This window comes from Tachyglossus aculeatus, chromosome X1 (genome assembly GCF_015852505.1).
Source record: "Tachyglossus aculeatus isolate mTacAcu1 chromosome X1, mTacAcu1.pri, whole genome shotgun sequence".
NCBI classification, from domain to species: Eukaryota; Metazoa; Chordata; class Mammalia; order Monotremata; family Tachyglossidae; genus Tachyglossus; species Tachyglossus aculeatus.
The window spans coordinates 83848318-83868101 of NC_052101.1; the positions used below are offsets into that span (position 1 = coordinate 83848318).

Consider the following 19784-nt stretch of genomic DNA (forward strand, 5'->3'; position numbering starts at 1 on the left):
CACCACCAAAGACAGAATTCTGGTCTAGATGGACAATTGGTTTCCCTCAGGAATGGTAATGTCTTTACAGATGCTTGTGGGGAGGAGACACTTACCCAAGAAGACAGGCAGATGATTATAAACCACCTCAGAGTCAGCGCAACTCTAAGGACTGACAATAACAATATTAATAATTCATAAATCAATGGCATTTATTGGGTGCTTACTATGTGCAGAGTACTGTACTAAGAGCTTGGGCAAGTACAACAGAATCAGCAACCATGTTCCCTGCCCATAATAACTGTGGAATGTATTAAGCATGTACTTCGGGCTAAGCGCTGAAATAAAAACAAACTAATCAGATTGAATATCATCTCTGTCCCACATGACCCATGGGGCTCACAATCTAAGCAGTAGGGAGGGCAGGGATTTTAGCCCCTTGTTTAAGACAAGGAAACAGGTGCAGAGACATTAAATACCTTGCCTCTGATGACATGCTCTTTCCATTAGGCCACACTGCCTCCCTGAAGAACACAGCAGAACCATCAGCCTGGAGGTTATCCATCAACCTACATTTCAGAATCCTTTCATACAAAGATTTTCATTGACACAATAGTTTAATGCAGTCACCAAATTCTGCTACCCAGAGAGTTCACTATGCACAGATAGACAGATACAGAAAATCAAATCAAGAAGAAGAGCAGATCTTTTGGGCAACTGTAGGAGAGTGAATTTGAGGCCATAAGGCATCAAGCTTCACATCAAATTAAGGATTTACAGAGCTGTAGTACCACTTATAAGACTGTGAGAACCTACAAGAGATCGCATACTAATTTCTGGAGCAGATTGATGTGTCACCTGTGAGCCATACTCAATCCCAAATGACAAGATAAGATAATCACAATAAGGTTTTGAGGTGGCACCGTTTTACCAACATCGAGGTATGGCTGACCCCTTCACAGCTTTGTTGGGCAAGATATGTAGGAGAAAGGATAACCAGGGAGGTGGCATGGAAGGGTAGAACCATCCCTGTAGAGACATAGGGATGAACAAAATCAAACATGTGATAAAGCTTTGTACTGTTAGGACCCAGTTCCAGCAAAGCACACTAGCATGACATGCAGCAATCAGAGATGGTGTTGCTCGCCTTGATCAGAGGCTTTGGAAACATGGAGAAACCAAGAGATAGATTAGAAAACAGTACATATGGGGAAAATTGTGAAAACATCAGCCCAGCAAAGGACAACTTCTACATGTACATGACGTGGAGTGGGTTGTCAGTTGAATATAGATCTTTACAGCTATAACCTCGTGCATCACAATGTCAGATGTATCATGTTCAAATTTGAAAGACAGCTCTGTTTTGTCTGCCATACTTCAATTCTCCTCCTCCACTCCCCATCCGGTTCTAATCCAACCCATAAATTCACAGAACAGTTTAATGTACTAAATACATTCTTAAAATCCAACTATTACAAACTTTTATTCCTAATGACACCCTAAAATGTTGTTTATGCATTTTTGGGCAAAATATTAAACAAGCTTAAGAAAATATTTCCCAGGTTCTTTACTGACTTCTATTAATCCTCCCGAAGCCCTTTCCTGCATTACAAAAAGCAGAGTGTTGAGTTTACATGCTTAGAACCATTAACAAAGCCGTGCTGAGCAGTCTGAAATTACTTCAGAGGCACTTGGTAACACTGCTACAGTTAAAAAAGTCTGTCAGCAATTCCATTAGAAGCCCTGATTTACAGGGGGTCACACAACCCAACAGTGAAAATATTTCCTGGCTGAAATTTGGAAAACTGTGGCTTTGTTTCATTTAGAAAAGTACATTTTAACTATTGACTGGCCTCTCAGATCGGGTTATTTCACAAAGTGATGCCAACAGGACTACAGGCATAATAATATATAATGCAAACCAAAATATATTTTAAGCCTCAATCATCGGAATAATTTGCCTGTGTAGACACACTGACCGAGATATTTGTCAATTTAAGATACTGGATAGGTGTGGGTGTTATTTTTTCTTCCACCTCAACTGATAAAATGAAATACACTTTAAAGAACATTCACTGTTCGAGCTGTCACAAGTTATAATAAATCGTTATTTAGTGAAATGAATCGTAGTACCTGTGTGACTCCATTGAACAAAAATAGAAACTGTTGATAGTTTGTATTCATAGCACTCAACAAATTAACCAATCTCCTTTGAGGTGTTTGGAATTTTAAGTAAACAAAACATTAATTTTCAGTGTCACATTCGTATTTTTGTTGATGACAAAAACATACAATTATTTTGAACGTCAATCTTTTTTTTGTCTTCAAGAGTAAGCCCTCTTTTCTCCTCTCCTCAAACTGCATTATATTATTCTCTCACCAGAAAAATGCAGGTCCTTAGCTTTCTCAGATCTTTACACATTGCATTGTAGCATGCACATCCAGTGTTAAATGGAAAATCCTAATCGATAATTATGTCATTTCATAACCGATACCTCGTTCCGGGTTTCTTTTGTTTTTTTTTTTTTAAACCGAATATAGCTCTTGGGTACAGTGTAACAAGCTATGCAGACTACTGTGGGTGGATTGTTGTGGGTGTGTGTTAGATCATTAAAGGGAACTGCCGGTAGCCCGTCAATACAGAACAACTTAGTACAAAAATTCGTAAGAAAAAAGAAGTTGTGCTTCAACTTCCAATGACGTTTCCCGAGGAGCAGCTCGAAACCATGATTTCAAAATCATGGCAAACTTGCACCTACTCATCCCCAAACGTGCGGAGAGTCCCAGCCCCAGGTGTCCATTATCATCATCAATTAGCGAGCGGCGACCGTGGACGCTGGGCGGCTTGGGGATAAAGGGTTAGGAGGGTGGGAGTACGGATTTGGAGAAGACCCGAGGAGTTTACTTTCAGAAATCAGCGTCAAACTGCGACTTGGACGGAAACCAGACTTCTCGGGAAAGAAGCACGCTTCGGACGCCAGGAGATAGACACGCAAGCTCTGGAGTTCAGTTTGATAATTCCCTGTTAACCAAAGCGGGAAAAAAAAAGAACACAAGCAAACCAAAATAAACAAACTCTGTCACTGGAAGCCCAGCGCCTGCCCGCCCCTACCTGGGTTGTGCACTTTGGGGCAAACTTGGCAACGGGCTACCGAGTCCCAAAGCGGGCTCCCCCGCGGCGTGCTGGGGAGGGAGGTTAAGGGGTGGGGGGGCGCCGACCGTTAACGGAGTGGGATACAGGAGAACGTAGGGAGAGAATGCAAATCACTCCCATATCTCAGCCCCTATTTGGAGGTGGATGGGGTCGAGATCCGCGCAGGCGGGCGGGAAGAAGTTGGGTGGGTGGGCGGGCAGGCTGCCTGCCCCTCCCCGAAATGACGCTGCCCGTGCACTGGGCTTGGCCGTGGGTTCGTCCCTCCCCTGCCAGAGCCGTTTCGCGTCCCGCCCGGCCACCTAGCTATCTACCTACCTTCCTGGGACAGCGGATCGCAGCTCGAGTCCCCCCTTTCTCAGCTGTTTCCGGAGATGTCCGGGGAGTCGGGCGGCTCGGGGGCGCGGCGTCGGCGGCCGGGATAGAAAAGGGAGGGCAGGAAAGAGGTCGGGAAGGCGCCGGGAGGGGAATCCACCCAACTAGGGAGCGATGGAGCCGGGGCCGCCGGACGCCTGGGACCCGTACCGCCGGCCGGCGCGCCGGACGCAGTGGCTGGTGAGCGCTCTGGCGCACCACTACCGCCTGGACCGCGGCGTGGAGAACGAGATCGTGGTGCTGGCCACCGGACTGGACCAGTACCTGCAGGAGGTTTTCCACCACTTGGATTGCCGCGGCGACGGCCGGCTGCCCGGGGAGGACTTCCGCATGCTGTGCAGGGTGTTGGGGCTCCGGCCCGGAGCGGGGAAGGTGGAGGGGGGCGCGGAGGAGGAGCAGGAAAGGGAGAAGGACGGGGAGGAAGAAGAAGAAGAAGAGCGCGCAGCGCTGTGGGACGATCTGGCGCCGGAGCTCACCTTTCGCCAATTCCACGCACGACTCTGCGGCTACTTCAGCACCCGAGCCGGGCCGGGGGCCAGTCGGCTGCCTGTGGGGCCCGAGAGCGAACACATCGAAACCCAGATCCGGCTGCGCAGCCCCCTACGCCGTCGCCGGGACCGGCCCGGAGCCACCACCGCCGCCGCCCCCGCTGCGGCCGGGCGCAGTCGGAGCGCCAGCGCCGCCGCCGCCGCCGGGGACTGCTCTCGGGAGTGCTACGAGGAGGTGGTGGCCCTAGAGCAAGCGGAAGACAGGATGGCAAAGTTGGAGGAGGAGAACGCCAGTCTGCGGGAGTTGGTGGAGGACATGCGGGCCGCCCTGCAGAGTAGCGATGCCCGTTGTCTGGCCCTTCAGGTGAGCGGGATCCGGCGAGGGCCAGGAGAGGGGGAGATCGGGGACCTTGGGAAGATGCAGCAGCAATACCCCGGGGCCTGCATTCCCCCCCACTTCCTCTCCCTTACTGCTTTCCCGAGGAGGTGAAGTCACTGCTCCCACGCGCTGCTGCTCCCGCTCCACACCCCAGAGGTGGCTGCCTCGAAGCGGTGCCGCGCGGAGGGGTTCTTAAAGCGGAGGCGACTGGGAGGGTTATGGGAGGCAACAGCGTTTCGATCTGAGGAGAAAAACTTCCTTTGGAAAACAGGATGAAAGGCTCCATTACACAATTGGAGAAGCACACAGTGTGCAGTAGTATAAAAAAATAAGACGGCCGGGTTGCCCTGCCGATTTTCTAAGAAAGTTTGACTTGGAGGGGTTCTCTTTCCGCGGTGCGTGAAGAAGCTGTCTCTGGGGAGTGTGTTCCGCTGTCGGCGCTTTTATGGGTTGAGAGATTGCCTTGCTGGGCTGGGCGTTTGAAAAAATGAGAAGGGAAGCTGCCAAAGTGCTTTTCGACTGCCCATCTAGCCAGGGAATTGTTAGCTAGCTTTTCGTTTTGAAGTCATTTCCTTCATAAATGACAGTGCTGATCGAGGAAGTGCTGTCCCACTCTTAATGCTTCTGTGTAACGCAAGTATTTTGCTTCCCCCTGTTAAAGTAGTCCATTATTCATTCGGTCGTATTTATTGAGCGCTTACTGTGTGCAAAGCGCTGTACTAAGCGCTTGGGAGAGTACAGTATAGCAATGAGCAGACACAGACCCTGCCCTCGAGCTTACATTAAATAGAGGCCAAGGGTCGCAACGAATTACGTATTTTATTTGTGACAGACTGCTTCGCCTTCAGAGTCTGGCAGTGGAACCTCTCCCAGCGCTTGAGTTATTGGGCTGACTTTTAAAACCTATAGGACTAAGGGTTTTGGGGTTTTTTTTAACTTTAGAGGGGAGCGTTTCAGCATTCCTCTCACAACTAGTACAGTGCTCTGCACCCACTAAGCGTTCAATAAATACTATTGAATGAACTAGTAGGACATCAAAATGTTTTAAAAACAAAAACAGATGTGATTGTAAACTTCTTAATGGCGGGGACTGTCTTAATTTTATTTTACTCTCCCAAGTGTTGTGTACAGTGTCCTCCCACCCAGCAGGTGCTCAATAAAGCCATTGATCATTTTATAATAGTTACTGAGATTTTGCTGGTCCCCAGAACTTTAACCCATTTCTCAAAAAAATGCTGTGTGTGTGTGTTTAATATCTGGCCCGTTTTTGAAATATCAGCTGAGAATAAAAGCCCTATATCCTCTCCTTTCTGGAGGCATAGGACGTATTCTATTTATTTTACTTCAAATGTTAAGAATAAATCTCACTGATATCATCCAAATAATAACTTCCAGTTCTAGACAGTCTGGGCATGACCAATCTGAAATTTAGTTCTGGAGCCTTTTCTTCATCATCATTAAATATATTTATTGTGCACCTACCTGAGCAGAGCCCAGTACTAGGCACTTGGGAACAGAAAACAGAGAAGTAAAACAAACGGTCCCTGCCCTGAGGAATTTACAGCTTATTGGAGAGGACAAACAGGTAGGAATTGCCAGACATACAACAGCTATAAGTAAAATCAATCAATCAATAATATTTGTTGAGTACTTACTCTGTATAAATGATAAAAAGGAAAGTAAATAGTGGCTAGAACTACACACATAAATGCTCAGGTGGGTGATGGGGTGACAGGACCAGCAAAGTGGGGGATTAGTCAAGGAGGAGATAGGTTTTTTTAGGAGGACTGTGAAGGTGGGGATTGGTGAACTGGGTGGCGGGTGGGGGAGAAGACGGAGTTACATGCAGCAGGAAGGGCGTGAACAGGGGCAGAAGACGGGCTTCACTCCCGAGCTTGCTTACTGCCCATGTGCCCCTTGATTCCTATGATGAATTAGACAGTTTGTTTCTGAAAAATAATAATAATGATGGTATTTGTTAAGCGCTTACTATGTGCCAAGCACTGTTCTAAGCACTCAGCTCATTGCCAATACCATATTTCTTTGGGTCTTATCTGTTATTCCTTTATCTTCTGAAGCTGGAATTCTTAGTTTCGTAATGATATATGGTATTTTGTTTTTAAAATTGGTATTACCCACCATTTTCTCCTTGTGAGCAGGGAAATGTCTACCAATTCTGTTGTATTGCGCTCTCCCAAACGGTTAGTAAAGCACTCTGTACAAAGCAAGCACTCAGTAAATATGACTGATTGCTTTCTGTGATGCCGTTATTATCTATCTTGTCTGTTCTTGTCTGTTAGGAATTATAAGATCCTTGAGAGCAGGTATCATGCCTACTTATTCTAGAAAACTCTCCCCAGTGCTTAGTATGGTGCTCTTCATTCACTCAATTGTATTTATTGAGTGCTTACTTTGTGCAGAGCACAGTAGTAAGTGCTTGAGAGAGTACAGTACAACAATAAACAGATACATTATCTAGCCACAATGAGCTTACAGTTTGGGTGGGGGGAGACAGACATTAATATAAATTAATTGCAGATATGTACATAAGTGCCATGGGGCTGGGAGCAGGGCAGAACAAAGGAAGCAAGTCAGGGCAATGCAGAAGGGAGTGGAAGAAAAGAAAAGGGGGGCTTAGTCAGGGAAGGCCTTTTGGAGGAGATGTGCCCTCAATAAGGATTTGAAGGTGGGAAGAGTAATTGTCTGTCAGATTTGAGGAGGGAGGTCATTCCAGGCCAGAGGTAGGACATGGGCAAGGGGTAGGCGGCGAGATAGATGAGGCACTATGAGAAGGTTAGCATTAGAGAAGCGAAGTGTGTGGGCTGGGTTGTAGTAGGGGAGTGTCAAGGTGAGGTAGGACGAGACAAGGTGATTGAGTAGATGAGACACGGTGATTGAGTACTTTAAAGCCAGTGGTGAGGAGTTTTTGTTTGATGAGGAGGTGGATGGGCAACCACTGGAGTTTCTTGAGGAGTGGAGAAACACGTCATGAGCGTTTTTGTAGAAAAATGATCCAGGCAGCAGAGTGAAGTATGGACTGGAGTTGGGAGAGACAGGAGACTGGGAGGTCAGCAAGGAGGTCAGTAATCCAAGCGGGATAAAATGAGTGATTGTATTAATGTATGAGCAGTTTGGATGGAGAGGAAAGGGCAGATTTTAGCGATGTTGTGAAGGTGGGACTAACAGGATTTAGTGATGGATTGAATAGGTGGGATGAATGAACGAGAGGAGTCAAGGATAAGGCCAAGGCTATGGACTTGTGAGACAGGAAGGATGGTGGTGCTGTCTACAGTGATGGGAAAGTTAGGGGAAGGACAGGGTTGGGAAAGTTAGGGGAAGGACAGGGTTTGGAAAGTTAGGGGAAGGACAGGGTTTGGATGGGAAGATAAGGAGTTCTGTTTTGGACATGTTAAGCTTGAGGTGACAGAAGGACATCCAAGTAGGGATGTCTTGAAGGCTGGAGGCAATGCAAGATTGTACAGAGGGAGAGAGATCAGGGTTGGAGATGTAGATTTGGGTATCATCCGCATAATTGTGGCAGTTGAAGCCATGAGAGGGAATGAGTTTTCCAAGGGAGTGGGTGTAGATGGAGAATAGAAGGGGACTCAGAACTGAGCCTTGAGGGACCCCACAGTTGGGGGTTGGGAGGCAGAGGAGGAGCCCGGGAAGAAGACTGAGAATGAACGGCCAGAGAGATAAGAGATAACATCTCTGCCCCTGCTCGCTCTCCCTCCATTCAGGCTCATGTCTCCTCCTGCCTTCAAGACATCTCCATCTGGATGTCTGCCTGCCATCTAAAACTCAATATGGCCAAGACTGAACTCCTTATCTTCCCTCCCAAACCCTGCCCTCTCCATGACTTTCCCATCACTGTTGATGGCACAACCATCCTTCCTGTCTCACAAGCCCGCAACCTTGGTGTCATCCTCGACTCTGCTCTCTCATTCACCCCGCACATCCAATCCATCACCAAAACCTGCCGGTCTCACCTCCGCAACATCGCCAAGATCCGCCCTTTCCTCTCCATCCAAACTGCTACCCTGCTAGTTCAATCTCTCATCCTATCCCGACTGGATTACTGCATCAGCCTCCTCTCTGATCTCCCATCCTCCTGTCTCTCCCCACTTCAATCTATACTTCACGCTGCTGCCCAGATCATCTTTGTGCAGAAATGCTCTAGGCATGTTACTCCCCTCCCTAAAAATCTCCAGTGGCTACCAATCAACTTACGCATCAGGCAAAATCTCCTCACTCTCGGCTTCAAGGCTCTCCATCACCTTGCCCCCTCCGACTTCACCTCCCTTCTTTCCTTCTACAGCCCAGCCTGCACCCTCCACTCCATTGCTGCTAACCTCCCCACTGTGCCTCGTTCTCACCTGTCCTGCCATTGACCCCCGGCCCACGTCCTCCCCCTGGCCTGGAATGCCCTCCCTATGCACATCCGCCAAGCTAGCTCTCTTCCTCCCTTCAAAGCCCTACTGAGAGCTCACCTCCTCCAGGAGACCTTCCCAGACTGAGCCCCCTCCTTCCTCTCCCCCTCCTCCCCCTCCCCATTCCCCCCACCTTACCTCCTTCCCCTCCCCTCAGCACCTGTGTATATGTTTGTACATATTTATTACTCTACTTATTTTACTTGTACACATTTACTATTCTATTTATTTTATTTTGTTAATATGTTTTGTTGTCTGTCTCCCCCTTCTAGACTGTGAGCCTGCTGTTGGGTAGGGACCGTCTCTATATGTTGCCAACTTGTACTTCCCAAGCGCTTAGTCCAGTGCTCTGCACACAGTAAGTGCTCAATAAATATGATTGAATGAATGAAGGAATAAGAGGAGAACCAGAAGAGGACAGTGTCATTGAAGCCAAGGTTGGATAATGTTTCCAGGAGAAGGAGGTGGTCGACAGTGTCGAAGGCAGCTGAGATATCAAGGAGGATTAGGATAGAGTAGAGGCTGTTGGATTTGGCAAGAACTAGAGAAGCAGCATAGCATAGTAGATAGAGCATGGGTCTGGGAGTCAGAAGGTCATGGATTACAATCCAGGCTCCACCACTTGTCTGCTGTGTGACATTGGACAAGTCACTTCACTTCTCTGTGCCTCAGTTACCTCAACTGTAAAATGAGGATTGAGACTGTGAGCCCCACATGGTCCAACCCTATTTGCTTGTATCCACCCCAGTGCTCAGAACAGTGCTCAACACATAGTAAGCGCTTAACAAACACCATCATCATCAACAAATACCATAAAAATGATAACAAATCATTGGTGACCTTTGAGAGGGTGGTTTCTCTGGAGTGAAGAGGATGGAAGCCAGATTGGAGGGGGCCAAGGAGAGGGTTGGAGAAGAAGATTTTGAGACGGCAGGTGTAGGGAGTGGATTTTGAGAGGAGGCAGGAGATCTCCTCTTAGAGATACTCCTGGGAAGGATGGGAGAGTTGAAGAGGGAGCAGGAGGGAGGAGGGACTGAGTAGGGGTAGGAGAGACTTCAGGTAGCTCACACCTGATAGTGTCAATTTTCTTAATAAGTGGCCAGGTCTTTGGGGGCAAGGGATGGGGCAGAGGCAGACAGAGGGCCTGAGGAGGAAGTTAAATATCTTGGAACAACAGGAGAGGGTGATGGGCATGGGTGTCTACAAGAGTGGAGAAATAATTTTGCCGGGTAGAGTTAAAGCACGCAAGGATAAACTTGAATTGGACAAAGTCGGCATGATATTTAGACTTCTGCCAGCAGCACTCTGCGGCTCATGCACAAGAGCAAAGGAGGCAAACTGTGCAGGTGATCCAGGGCTGTGTGCTAGTGGTACTATAGCACCTTCACAGACTAGGTGCTCAATAAATACTTTTGAAATTCTTTTTTAAAAAAGTAGGTGCCATTTGCTGCTTGTCATAGCCTTTCTAGCCTTGTTTTCAACTCAACCAAGCACTTCTATTTTTCGTAGCACTTCAGCAAAATTCAACATGATTAATGAAGAGCATCTCAAGCTTTTTAAGATGCATCTCAAGCATGGGCTTTGGAGTCAGGTTGTGGGTTCAAACTCCAGCTCTGCCAATTGTCAGCTGTGTGACTTTGGGCAAGTCACTTAACTTCTCTGTGCCTCAGTTACCTCATCTGTAAAATGGGGATGAAGACTGTGAGCTCCCCATGGGACAACCTCGTCACCTTGTAACCTCCCCAGTGCTTAGAACAGTGCTTTGCACATAGTAAGCACTTAACAAATGCCATCATTATTATTATTTTAACCCCTTCTTATTTTTGCCCTCCCCACCTCCTCTCTTTATTTGCCTGGATGGTACTCTCCTTGCACAAGCAAATGACAGGAAAGACAGAGCCACTATCACCACTATAAATTAGCAGTAAATCCTCACACTTCTAGGCCAATAAGGAGGCACATTCAAATTGACTGAAATATTCAGTTGGGAAAATTACGATGGCCTTGGGCTGACTGGCACGACCAGAGAATGTATTTCCCTCTTGAGCTAGACTTTCCAGTCTTTATCCTTCTGCCTGGTGAATACACACATTCCAAATAATAATAATAGTGGTCTTTTTTTGGCACTTATTATGTGCCAAAGCACTGTACTAAGTGCTGGGGTAGATACAAGATAATCAGGTTGGACACAGTCCCTGTCCCACATGGGGCTCACAGTCGAATTGGGAGGTAGAACAGGTGAGGGAATTGAGGTCTCCAAATGAAAGTAACATGCAGTTCAAATGAAAGCCCGTGTGTTATTGAAAATGAAAATCTGCTAGGCAGTATTCAAAATGTTGAGTGACCTGCCTGTTTCAAAGTATATAGGATAGAAAAATTAGTTGTGATAATTCCCTGTAAAGTAGTCTTCAACCTTCATAACATCACTAAAATCCACCCTTTCCTCTCCATCAAAACTGGTACCATGTTAATCCAAACACTTATCCTATCCTGCCATGATTACTGTATCAGCCTCCTTGCTGACCTCCCTGCCTCCTTTCTCTCCCTACTCTGGTCCATGCTTCACTCTGCTGCCCAGATCATTTTTCTACAAAAAACATTCAGTCCATGTTTTCCCCACTCCTCAGGAACCTCCAGTGGTTGCCCATCCATCTCCGCATCAAGCAGAAACTCCTTTCCATTGGCTTTAAAGCACTCAATCACCTTGCCTCCCCCTACCTTACCTCGCTGCTCTCCTGCTACAGTCCAGCCTGCACATTTCACTCCTCTAATGCCAGCCTACTCACTATACCTTGATCTCATCTATCTCACCGCCAACCTCTTACCCACATCCTGTCTCTGACCTGGAACGTCCTCCCTTTTCATATCTGATAATCACTCTCCCCACCTTCATAGCCTCATTGAAGTCACATCTCATTAAAGAGGCCTTCCCTGACTAAGCCCTCATTTCCTCTTCTCCCATTCCCTTCTGCATCACCCTTGGGCTTGGATTTGCTCTCTTTATTCACCCGTCCCTCAGCCCCACAGCACTTATGTACATATCCACAATTTATTTATTTATATTAGTGTTTGTCTCCCCCTCTAGACTGTAAGCTCGTTGTGGGCAGGGAATGTGTCCACCAACTCTGTATTATATTCTCCCAAGCAGATAGTACAGTGCTCTGCATACAGTATGCGCTTAATAAATACGATTGATAGTCTGTTCCTTTCCTCCTGCTTGGGACTCCCTTTCTCCTAAAATCCACCATCAACCTGAACAGGCACAGAAGGTAATTCTCCACTTTATCTGGTCATTGCGCTGGGCTGGTGGCCAAGTAAAGCTTCCCATGAGAAGTCAAAGTGAATTTGGTCATTCTGCTGCTTCTGAAGTGATGTAGCAAACATCCTACACTGTCAGTTAAGACTTGGAAATAGGGCAAGAGAGAGGCAGGAAAGTTCTCATCAGCTGTTTTTTCTGATGCTGGTCAGGAGGAGAGTTGTCGGGTGGGGGGCAGTGATGAAGCAGCGAACTGGGAATTAACAATACAAGCTTTCCTCTTCCATTGCTATGCACAGGTAGGACTGTGGAAGAGTCATGCCAGTCACAAGAAGGATGGCAGCTGCTTTCTTGGGAACGGGATGCCATTAAGTCACAATAAGCTTCAGACCACCAAGGGCTTGCAGAGCATCCTAAAGGAAGTGGAACTAATCCGTAGCTCCAGAGATGAGCAGATTGAAGAGGCTATCAGGATCAATCGGGAACTGGAAAAGGAGCTGAAGCAGACCCAAGAAGCCCTGGCCACCTCCGAGGACCATAACCGCCTCCTCAAAAGGGAGCAAGCAGAGATGAGGAAGAAGGTGGAGGAAGCCAGGCAAACTGTGTTGAGCAGCCTGGGGAAGGTAAAAAAGCTGGAAGCAAGAGCAAATAAAGTGCCACATCTGCAGATCTGCATCCAGCAGCTGGAATCAGAGGTGCAGTATTACAGGTGAGCTGGGAACCATGGACCTACAGGACAGCTCAGAGTGGATAGTAGTCAGTCTCAATTGTTTTTTTTTTTTAATCTGCTGGTAGGTCTGTCATCTTAGTGGTACATCAAAGGGACTAACTGTTACTTCAGCAGAAGCAAAATAGTCATGCTATTCCTCCTTGGCATCTTTGGCAGACGATCATTCATTCAATCATATTTATTGAGCGCTTATTGTGTACAGAGCACGGTACTAAGTGCTTACTGGTAACCTTGCCCCCTCCCTGCCTCTTAGGGAGACAGAAGTAAAGGTTGCCTAGGCTATCAGCATAACAGTTGAAATGGAGAATCACCTCCCTGAGTTAAGGAAGAGCTTTTATCCCGTTTAGCTCCCTTCCAAACAGCCTCTCCTTTATTCAGTTCTCTCCGCCCCCTTAGTTTAATGCCACCAAACATGATCTATTAGCAACTGAGAGAACATCAAAGAGGAGCCAGTTTAGCTACTGACCAAGAATGGGTGTTTTAACAACCGCATCTAAAAGCCAGAATGAATGACCTTCTTGGACTGGGTTGAGTTTAAGAGCAGTCTTTCACTCAGGGTGTGAAATCACTAGCCCCATGTCTTGTCTGTCAGCTTATAATGAGTCCTGGTTGCTTTGTTTGGACTTTGGAGTGAAGTGAATTTAAATCCATTCTGAGGTACAAGATAAAACTGTAAGAAAAAACATATTTTCCAGACAGACTTTAGAACATACGATACAGTGGAGTTTCAGCCAAAGAGGGGTAATATCATTCTAGCCAGAGGCAGAAAACTCCACTTGCCTGAGATACTGAAACATTATTTGCTGGAAGTTCTGGGCCCCCCATGTCTACTCCTAAGTTTCCATCTCCTACAGCCATGCCTTTCCCAAATTTTGGAGCTCCTTTTTGAGAAGGCAGTATGTTGGTTAGATACCATTTGGGGATTTTTAATTTGCTTGGGCATTGAGCAAATTGGGCAGCAACATCTGCTGTCTCTGTACCAGTTCAGAGCTCCACTTTATCATGTCTTGACAAAATTCTATTTAAGTGAATTTAACACTCATGATACATGCTGAGTTAGCAGCTTTGCAAGTGGAACCGAAGTTCTTCACTTATACATGCACCCACTTCTACAATGTGAAGATTGCATTCTTGCAGAACCCCACATTAAGGAAAAGTTGCTTTGTGGTGCTCTTATTAGGAGCAAGGCACCAGAGAAATCTAAGTTTAACAAATTATAATTGGGGAAATTGAGCCATTGAGAGAGAAAATAGTGTTCTCCATACCACCTAGTAATTCAGTATCAGAGCTGGGAAATCAGGACCCTTTACTCTTCTTTTCCTCTATCTTTTATGGAACATGCCCAGGGGGAAAAAAGCATATTAGCCACCCTTAGGAACAGTACAATAATTACAATTATATGCCTCACACCTTTATGTTATCAAATGGTAATGTGCCTGTCATCTCTTTTATTTTTTAATTCAGAAAGATGATCGTAGATGTTGATTGGTTTGTAACAGAATCTAACTGTAGTATTAACAATAATGGTGGATGTTAATTTTTTTTAGTGTATCACTAGCAACTACAAAAAATTTTGTTTAAGAATGTACATAGAAATATAATTTTTGGTAGTGACTTGAAAAGTAATTTTACCAGATAGGGCTATTCAAGTTATATGGGTCAGAGCCAGAGATCAGACAGTGTCAACAGTGCTCCTACCTCCAAGGATTCATTTCAGAGTACCTTCATTATTCTTCAGTATTTACAGAATCTAACAGACCAGAATTCTTTTCTCTGTGGATTACACAGTAGGTCCACTGCACACATTCACACCACCAGGGAAAGTGGGAGCCAGGCCTGCCATTTTCGGTCCTTTTTGTCTTTTGGTGATCAGTGGGAGTTTATTAGGCAGTTTCCAGGTGACACCCACAAATACCAAACCTGCATGCTGACTGAGGCTGAGAGGAGAGAAAACCCCCTCCTGTTGGTGATTTTAGGGAGCAGCTGAGGCTGGGTCACATTGTGTCTGATGAGTTACCATTCCTGATGCAGAGCAGGGAATCATGGACTGGATAATATTCAGCTTCTATTTCCATCCTTGAGTGAGGCAGAGATAAGTTTCAGTTCCACAAGGAACCTCTCTTTTGTGGGGCTCTTCTGAGAGTAGGGGGGCTACACTCATGGGCAGTAGACCCCAGTGATGTAGATGAATACAGAACATCCTGTACCTGAGGACTCCTGGGCTGACAAATTCCTGGGGAAATTTGTGTCGCAGGTCCCAAACTGACACAGAATGACCCAGGAGGGTCTCCAACTCGACAGGTTCCTGCAAACTATGGATTCCCAAGCACTTACTGCACCACATTGCACACAGTGGGCCCTCAATATATTCTGTTACTAACCTGGACTCCTAGACCAGGCCCATCTCACCAATCCAGGGATCTGCCCATGAAGGAAACTCTCTGAAGGAACTCCAGGCCAGCTCTGGGAGCATCAGGAGGGAAACATCAATCCAAAGAACTGTTAGCTTACCAATTATATCTTCCTGGGATTAAACCTTGAATTTCTAGATGAAAAAAAATCCTAAGTAAAACCATTCTCTCATCTCCAAAGATCAACCTCTCTATGGGATCTTGTCAAGGCCTTATTTGCTTCATGCTTTGAGACAATAACTGTGTTCGCACTGGACAAACCTAGTTACAGGCTTGTAAAAACTTAACAGATTTCAAGTGCATTTTAATGACCTTAATAATATCTGTTGCATTGGCCTGTTACAGTTAGGGAGATTTGTTACCAGTGCATTTTTGGCCCAATTCAGCAAGCAGGGCAGAAAATCACAAGACTGGGCTCCCAGAAACAGGATGTCTTTGTCACAATAATAATAAATAATAATGATGGTGTTAAGCACTTACTATGCATCAAGCACTGTTCTAAGCACTGGGGTAGATACAAACTAAGTAGGTAGGACACAGTCCCTGTCCCACAAGCTGCTCACCATCTTAATCCCCGTTTTACAGATGAGGTAACAGACACAGAGAAATTAAGTGACTTGCCCAAGGTCACACAGCAGACAAATGGCGGAGCCGTGATTAGAACCCAGGTCCTTCTGACTTGCCCGTGCTCTCTCCACTACGCTATGCTGCTTCGTGTCATGACATTGTGTCCAGGGACCAAAACCCCTGATTGGTCTGCGAGTCTGCCTGTTGGACCGCTGCTGCCCAGGGATACTAGGGACTCTGAGCTGCTCCCATCATTCTGTCCCCAGCCCGCCTCGACATTGGCGGCTGCTCTGAGACGGGGCAGATTAGATCAAAAGTGGAAATATTGATTCATGGCTCCAAAAATGTTAGTACTGTCTCCATGGTGTAATCCCCATTTCTGCTGGCTTGCCCTGTGTAAATTCCCATGAAAAATATGCCTAGTCCATGCAGAACAGCCATTGACACATACTCCTCACAGTTCTCTCTGGTATTTTAAATGCCATCTGATGGGTTGGAGGGTTTTTCTTAAAAGTTGTCAGCTTGGGCCTGACTGGATGTCACAAAGTGTGAGATCCCAACAGAATTTATTTTGGCTTCCATAATAGAGGCCCTGAGTACCGGATCGTTGACTCTCCCTTTGCGGGAGACCTTTACTAAAGAAGCAGGTTCTAAAGTAGTTTCTTTCTTTTGTCTGGAGACCCCTTTGGGGCTGTGGAAACTAACCAAATCCAGTTAGTTTCTAATAAGTGATGGACAGTGATTAGCTCCCCATCATGTGAGCCCACTGTTGGATAGGGACCGTCTCTATATGTTGCCAGTTTGTACTTCCCAAGTGCTTAGTACAGTGCTCTGCACACAGTAAGCGCTCAATAAATACAATTGATTGATTGATTGATTTATGCCTGTGAATGTTTGTTTGTAAGGCTTCTCACTAAGTCTCCCTATTTTCTCCCAACTAGGCTTGCCTTGTTTGATGAGTCTGGGAGTAATTCTCCAGGAGCACAATAGCAATGTCACTTAGAGGGAATGCTGCCTATTCAGACCAGCAGACCTGGATTTGCTCAGCCTTAGTGTTTCCTTAAGTCTATTTGTTGCACACATTACTGTCACTTAGCAACCTCCGCCCTCATCCACACCTTCCAGGGGAAAAAAACACTATAATTCCAGGCTGCCCTGAGACCATTGGGTTTGTCCTGTGACCTGCCCCTCTAAAAACCTAATAAGAAACCTGGATGAGTTAGCTATTTTGTGTAGTAAGTGACGGTGTATCTCAACATCGAGCGTAACTTTTTTTAAAAAATGTTTTCTTACATCTATCTGTGGAAATTTGGGGTCTCGGCCTGGGTAGAAATTTCTAATAGGGCTTCCAGCTTTTTTGTGTCTGAGAAGCTGGTTTCATCATCTTCCTGCCTCCTTTTCTGGGGAGCCACCATTCTACTTAATAACAATAATAATGATGATGGCATTTATTAAGCGCTTACTATGTGCAAAGCATTGTTCTAAGCACTAGGGAGGTAACAAGGTGATCAAGTTGTCCCACGTGGGGTTCACAGTCTTAATCCCCATTTTACAGATGAGGTAACTGAGGCACAGAGAAGTTAAGTGACTTGCCCAATGGCTTCTAATGGCTAACTTCTAATGGCTAACATGGATTCAGGCACCTTTAGCAGTGAATGGGGAGGTCTTTCCAGAAGGAGCATTAGGTTTCTTGCTGGACCAACTTCCTAAAACCTCTAATGCTTTAATAATGGCTTTCTGTTTTTGTAGCTTATCATTGCACTGGATGAAGATAAGCAGTATGAATTTATGGCTGCTCTGTGCCATGGCACTTTCTCTCCTTACAAAGGGCAAGTCAGTCTCTATGTTTCCAAAAATGAGAGGACAACTGTAGGTAAAACATGACTGTTTTCTAAGCTGTTTTTGCATGTTTGGTACTACTTTATGCTATGCTTGGAGAACAGGATCCCTGCTGATTATAACTGAGGGGGAATTCAGGAAAGAAAGGTAGCCTGCATACTTTCGAAAGCCCTTTTGAACTACTTAATCCCACTTGCTGACAGCAAATATGAATGCACATCCACCCTCTTTCCTGTATGTTCAGGGGGTCTGAATACAGCCTTCTGTATATGATGTTCACCTAGGCGAGTCAGGACATTTTCCAGGTACACTGAGGGCCACATGAGAAATTGCAGTAATTCAATGCTGACTGAGCAAGAATCAGCCTAGCCCAAAAGTTGGCAGTGAGAGAAATTGAATGTAGAATATGGCTCACTGATCATGGAAAGATGAGGGACAGGCTAGAGTCGAGGATTGGGTTAGGACAAGTTTTTGGGTGCTGACTCCTATATCAGAAGAGTGTGTGGTGATCCACAATTGCTGCCTGGACCCTTGAGTGTCTTGCCTTCAAAGGTCAGATCAGTGGCCTAAGGTCTGGAGTCAGGTATAGACACCAAAACAGCCAAGTAAACAGATGTGGAAATGGAGGGGAAAGTCAGACTGAGTCAGGGAGAGGGACAGTTACAGAAAAAGAGACAGGCATGAGGAGAGCTGGGAATGGCGAGGGCAGCAGGGATGGAGGAAGAGACCAGGTGTAAGGAGGAAGATGGAAAATGAAAAGGAGGGTGAGTTGGAACAGTATGTGAGAGATAGCAATGAGATAGGAAATTTTACTCTTGGAATCTGCAGTATCAAAGGTTGATATTTACAATCTACTTTTTTTCTATGGCGACAAATTGAATAGGAGTTCTAGTACCTCTGGTAATGGAAGACAAGAAAAATCCAAAGCAGGTGTTTAACAAACGTCAACAGCAGGAGAGCAGCGTCTAGGCTGTGAAAAACATGGAGGAAACTTTTGTTTGTTGCTCCATCACTTCCAAACAGCTGTTTAAGAACCTCTCAACTCCAATCTCCAGGACTGACTTTATTGGGGAATCGTATTTAAAGGCATCAAAATTCCTCTGGCCTTCTTTACTTTAGCTCAATAGAAATGACCTAAGATCCTATGTAATTGGAAGGGAGTGGGTGGGGAGTTGTTTATCTGGGTAGGGTTTGGTTTGATCCATCCAAGAGGTTGCCAAGATCTCAGAAGTCCTGTCAGCGAGTTGTTCCAGGTAATTTCCACTGTAGCAAAATCATTTGTTCTTTATTCTGGAGGAATCTCCGGGTTTGAGGAAAAAGCACTACCTATAAGAATGACTGCATCTTGAAGAATGAATGAATGATGGTATTTGTTAAGCGCTTACTATTTGCCAAGTACTTTTTTAAGCACTGAGATAGAGACAAGGTTATCAGGTTGTCCCACTTGGGGCTCACAGTTTTAATCCCCATTTTACAGATAAGGTAACTGAGGCCCAGAGAAGTTAAGTGACTTGCCCAAAGTCACACAGCTGACAAGTGGCAGAGCCAGGATTAGAACCCATGACCTCTGACTCCCAAGCCCAGGCTCTTTCCACTAAGCCACGCTGCTTCTCTGTAAGAGCAGAGCAATTTAATCTAGTGAGTGAGATCACTCTGGAAAAGCTCCGGGAAACTTGCAGGATGTTTCTTTAAGAAAATGCAGTGACCATTTTGTTCTCATCTTAATCTAGAAAAGAGTGTGGCAGTATGAAGCCATACGTTTAGGATTAATGACCTAGAGTCACTGAGTGAAAAAAACAAACAAACCCCAAATCAATCTGATGTTCAGTAAATACCTTCAGTGTCACATGTTCAGGATACTTCAGTCATTAATCTAAATGTTAATTTCTAATGTAGGTTGATTAGTTAACCAGATGTAATCAGAAACATCTGCCAGTCAGTCAGTTGTATTTGAGTGCTTAGTGTGTGCCAAGCACTGTACAATACAACAATAAACAGATACCTCTGTGAACATCTGTGTTCACATCTGTGAACACCAACATCCATCCTGTTGCTCACCCGCAGGGCCCACAGAATTTCCAAGGAGGAAATTAGTGGGGTGAGCTTTGGGAATGAGTGATAGGGAGGCTGAGGAGAGACCAGTAGGACTAGGTGCTCCATAAGCAGCAGTGTGCCTAGT

At 45.8% G+C, this 19784-nt stretch overlaps 1 protein-coding gene across 1 annotated transcript in view; it reads left to right on the forward strand.

Annotated features, from left to right (window-relative positions):
* The first annotated feature begins 3619 nt into the window (after positions 1 to 3619).
* Positions 3620 to 19784, forward strand: part of EFCC1 (EF-hand and coiled-coil domain containing 1) — an 82423-nt gene continuing 66258 nt past the window's right edge. Inside the window, exons 1-3 of the mRNA XM_038771714.1 lie at positions 3620 to 4144; positions 4244 to 4357; positions 12358 to 12767. Of these exons, the coding sequence (XP_038627642.1) occupies positions 3620 to 4144; positions 4244 to 4357; positions 12358 to 12767 (1049 nt within the window). The remainder of the gene's footprint in view (positions 4145 to 4243; positions 4358 to 12357; positions 12768 to 19784) is intronic.